The sequence below is a fragment of the Colias philodice genome, chromosome 27 (genome assembly GCF_061535455.1).
Source record: "Colias philodice isolate Cphi_HAF_F1 chromosome 27, ilColPhil1 Martin Lab GWU primary, whole genome shotgun sequence".
NCBI classification, from domain to species: domain Eukaryota; kingdom Metazoa; phylum Arthropoda; class Insecta; order Lepidoptera; family Pieridae; genus Colias; species Colias philodice.
The window spans coordinates 2161070-2165345 of record NC_143112.1 but is presented as its reverse complement, the minus strand read 5'-3'; the positions used below and the strand labels follow the sequence as shown (position 1 = coordinate 2165345).

At 33.2% G+C, this 4276-nt stretch overlaps 1 protein-coding gene across 1 annotated transcript; it reads right to left on the bottom strand.

The window, feature by feature from the left end:
• Window positions 1-1000: 1000 nt before the first annotated feature.
• LOC149476522 (uncharacterized) lies at window positions 1001-3848 on the bottom strand. The gene has a single exon (XM_089711956.1). The coding sequence runs from the start codon at window positions 3181-3183 to the stop codon at window positions 2245-2247; it is 939 nt and encodes a 312-aa protein (XP_089568082.1). The 5' UTR covers window positions 3184-3848; the 3' UTR covers window positions 1001-2244.
• Window positions 3849-4276: the final 428 nt, after the last annotated feature.

The window sequence follows — 4276 nt, the reverse complement described above, 5'->3', positions numbered from 1 at the left end:
AAGAGTCTCTCAATAACTTTAGATAAAGCAGGTAAAACTGAGATTGGCCGATAATTATTGATATCGTCCCTATCCCCACCCTTGTGCACGGGGGTAACAATTGATTTTTTTAAGAAGAGTGGAAAGACGCCCTGCCTGAAACACAAGTTTGCAAGATGGCTAATATGAGGGGCAATAGCAGTTATACATAATTTCAAAAATTTTGTTGGTATGTTGTCCCAGCCAGGGGCACTGTCAGATTTAAGAGACATAACCACACTTATAACTTCGCCAGGGTCTGTTTCTAAAAGTACAAAAGATGAGCTTGGCTGAGCAGGCAAGCTAAAACTGTTATTATCTGGAGAGACGGATGGAGGATTATTCAAAAGATCATCTGCCAGAGTTTTACCAATATTCGCAAAAAAGTAATTCACAGAGTTAAGAGAATCAGTAGACGTTTGTTCTAAGTTAAGTAGGTCTTTACAATGCGATTTATTTGTCTTAAAGTGAGTTATTTCTTTAATAGATTTCCATAATTTCTTCGAATTCTTAGCGGATTTTGCAAGTAATTGTCTATCATATTTACGTTTTAATTTTTTTATCAAGTTGTTACAGTGATTTCTATATCGTCTAAAGGTAAGTTTCAAAATTTCATTGTGTGGATCAGATCGAAGTTGAAGCTGCATTTTGTTTCTGTTTCGGATACATCTAAGAATGCCCTTTGTTATCCAAGGCTTGACAGTACGTTGGTTCCTCGGAAGATGTTTAGTAATTTTACTTTCTTCTAATGATTCTGTAAGGTACTTTATTAAACGTTCTGTTACTATATTAGGATCATCACAAAAAAGCAATGATTTTAAATTTTTATTAAGAAGTCTATTATAAGCGTCGTCGTAGTCAATATATTCAACATTTTTTTTATTTATTCTTGAATTTTTAATAATTTTTGAGACACTCAAAAATACAGATAAATGATCAGTTACGGTAGTATTCAATACGGCTATATTAGCAAGAAACACTTCCTTGTTTACTTTCAATATGATGTGGTCTAAGCAGCTGGATTCCCTTGTGGGTAGCTTATGGCCAGCTACTAGGCCATGAGTAGCTAGCATATTTAAATAGTAATTTTTATTATTCCGGTCATATGTTTGTTCGTTGGCACTCTGGATAAGATTAATATTAATGTCTCCGGTGATAATTATGTTAGATGATTTTATATTTTCCAAGTAATCATTTAGGGACTCAATGAAAGCCGACGCATTTTGAATCGATGGAGAGCGATAAATTCCCAATAAGGTAAAATCAGTAATCATTAATTGTATGCATGAGGCATGTTGAAGTTTAACTTCTTTTAATTCTGGTTTAAGATGAGATTTAGCGTAAATTACAACACCATCATTTTGGTTAAAATATTTGGTTGATTCCAAAGCAACATAATTAGGTATTTGAGGTATAGGTTTATCTTTGTCCAGTCTACATTCCGTCAGGACTAATACATCACAGTCAAAATTCAGAAGCGACATTGTTACTAGGAAATCATTTATATTACGATAAATGCTTCTTATGTTTTGACATATTATAGTCAGGTCATTTTTTTTAATGCGTATGTTTTTTTCCAAATCCTGAATATCACAACTTACTTGCGTAAAAAATTCAGTCTGATCCAATTCTGTAATTGTATTTAATGAATCAACTTTATCCATTATAAAAGTAATTGTGCAAAGTAAAGGTATCAATATTGCATAATAAATTTCTTATTTTAGAATTTACATAACGACTTAGGTTTTTAAAAATCAAATGAAATAGAATGTTCAGTGACGAGGTTATCAATAGATAATACAGTTTAACATTAATTAGTACTATGAGTAGGTTTATATTGAGATCAACGTAAGTATGACAACGTAATTTACTATGAGCAATCATTGATTTGAATGAAAGCAAATTAATAGCAATCAAGAAAACAATATATAGATAGAGGCGTTCTAGAGTGTAATAGAGGTGTATATCTGTATTTAATATGTAAGTGTGTTTGTGTGTGAGTGGTATGAGGTATAGATTTAGAGTATGAGTAGTGAGTTGTGTGTAATATGCTAACATTAAGGTATACAAAATAGAATTTACTGATGAGCTAGTGGAAAAAGTTACAATAGTTATATAGAATACAACTAGCACATCGCAGACTTGTTCGCTTAATATATTATAATAATTAATACAAGAAACAAAAGATAGAAACAAAAGCAAATAAAAGAGAATCTTGCCTACTAGTCATGCTTGGGACACTTGCTGCAGGAGGTGGTGGACTTGAGACTCATTTTTTATAACAATAATTGGAGAAGTTTCGTCCTTCCTCACAAAGACCCGACCAAACGATGTCCAACAAAATTTGAAGTTCTTAGATTTAGTGAGATCCCTTGCCAAAAAGAAAAGCCGGGCACCTTTAGGGGTTAAATGTTCGGTAACAAAAATAGGAGTATCTTCATTTGACGTAAAGCCCAAGTGCTTTGCTTGAAGTTTGCTTTTATTTCTAATATTGAACGATTTTGTCATCCTCAAAACATCCCGTTTCAACATGGTGGAAGTTAGTTCGATAATTATACGAGAATTTTTATTAGAATCGTTATTGCGATTATTAGATCGTACTCTGTAAATGTCCTTAATATCGGATTTTTCGATTTTACAGTCGATGTTTTTAGAGAGTTGTAAAGTCATGTTAATTAAATCTTCCTTTGTTTCATTAGTTAATGCGGGTACATTTTTAAATTCAATATTTCGTTTCAGATTGTCCCTCTGTAAATCTTCGACTTTTTCCTCAAGCAAAATAATGTATTCTTTATCCCTTCTGGCTTGAATCTCCATTTCCTGTATTTTTCGTTTATACTCCTCGTTCTGACTAGTAAGAATAGCTATGGAGCTATCGATGTTATTATTTGATTGCTGTATCTCTTTAATAGTCGCATTGATGGATTGAAGCTCCGACTGTTGCGAAGCCATAAATGAAGAAAACATAGCCATAAATTCCTCTTTTAATTTATTTAATTCGGTGCTTAAGTCATCCTCCCTTCCACGTTTCAATCTTTGAGTAATAAAACTTGACTGTGAGCTGTTATCAGCCAACTCATTGATGCGAGAATCCGAGGCAGATTTGTCTAAGCTAGGAGATGCAGTTAATGCTTTTTTAGTTGGTGGGCTACGTTTTAGTGGCATATTTTTGTGAATATATCAATTTGTAGTACTAGGGTAACACAAGTCAATAGGCGTTATAAAAAAGTGGAAATTGACCCAGTATGATTGTTTCATTCAGCACACTAGTTTGTTCCCTTTCCAGCCATATAGTTGGATCTCACTACCAAGATGACATGAACAATCAGGAGGTTAACTGATGTAAAGTTTTTATTTTTTATTCTTATAATAATTTCATGTGTGTGTTTACTTTAACAAAAATAAACAACACACTTATGATTTCTCTCACATTTGCTAATAATATCTGTAAGGCGTCGTCGGTTCAGGTACCAGGATATCATAAGTCCGTAGGAGGTTGAATGCCGCCAACATGTGATTATAAAAATTAATTATTATGGTTTTAATCGTTCATTCATACCTTTTCATTAATTATCTTCGGCAGCAAGAGAGAGAACCATCAGCAGGCGATCTCATTCATTTAGCAAATCAAGAATATGCACGTAAACGTAGTTCCGTTGTACTAGGAGCACATAAGTAGCGAGAGGTTTTCACCTTAACAACTTCACAATCACCGTTGAACTTCTTGCTCGTATGCTATCCTATTATTTGTGTTTAAATAATTAACTTTGAAATTTGATTTTTACGAAATACAGAAACTGCTTTTACACACGTCTACTCGCGAACGTTGTCCGAACGGAAGAGGAATATTGTAATACTGTGATATTATTAAGTATGCATAATAATTTATTATTTATAAATTATACCTTGTAAAAAATACCTACTTATAACTGACAAAAAAAATATCTGCAAAATACACACTCACCCACCTTCTTACCTAAAATTCCTAATAAGAACCAACCTGCGAAAATTCGTCAACTCAGAACCAACTGGGGTTGTTGAGGAAGTGCTTATGAGGAAGAGGAGGAGGAAGAGGAATTTTCACACGCAAATTTAGGGGATGCGGATGAGGATGAGGATATTTTTTTGAGGAAGAGGATGCGGATGAGGAAGCGGAAGAGGAAGTGGATGAGGATGATAGAAAATTAAAATCAAAATTAAAAACCTTTAAAATTAAAAATTAAAACAAGACACGAAAACACTCTCCTGTGAATATTTT

Bases quoted from the DNA above. Each gene is read 5' to 3' on its own strand.
- LOC149476522 (XM_089711956.1), bottom strand. From the start codon at position 3,183: ATGCCACTAAAACGTAGCCCACCAACTAAAAAAGCATTAACTGCATCT.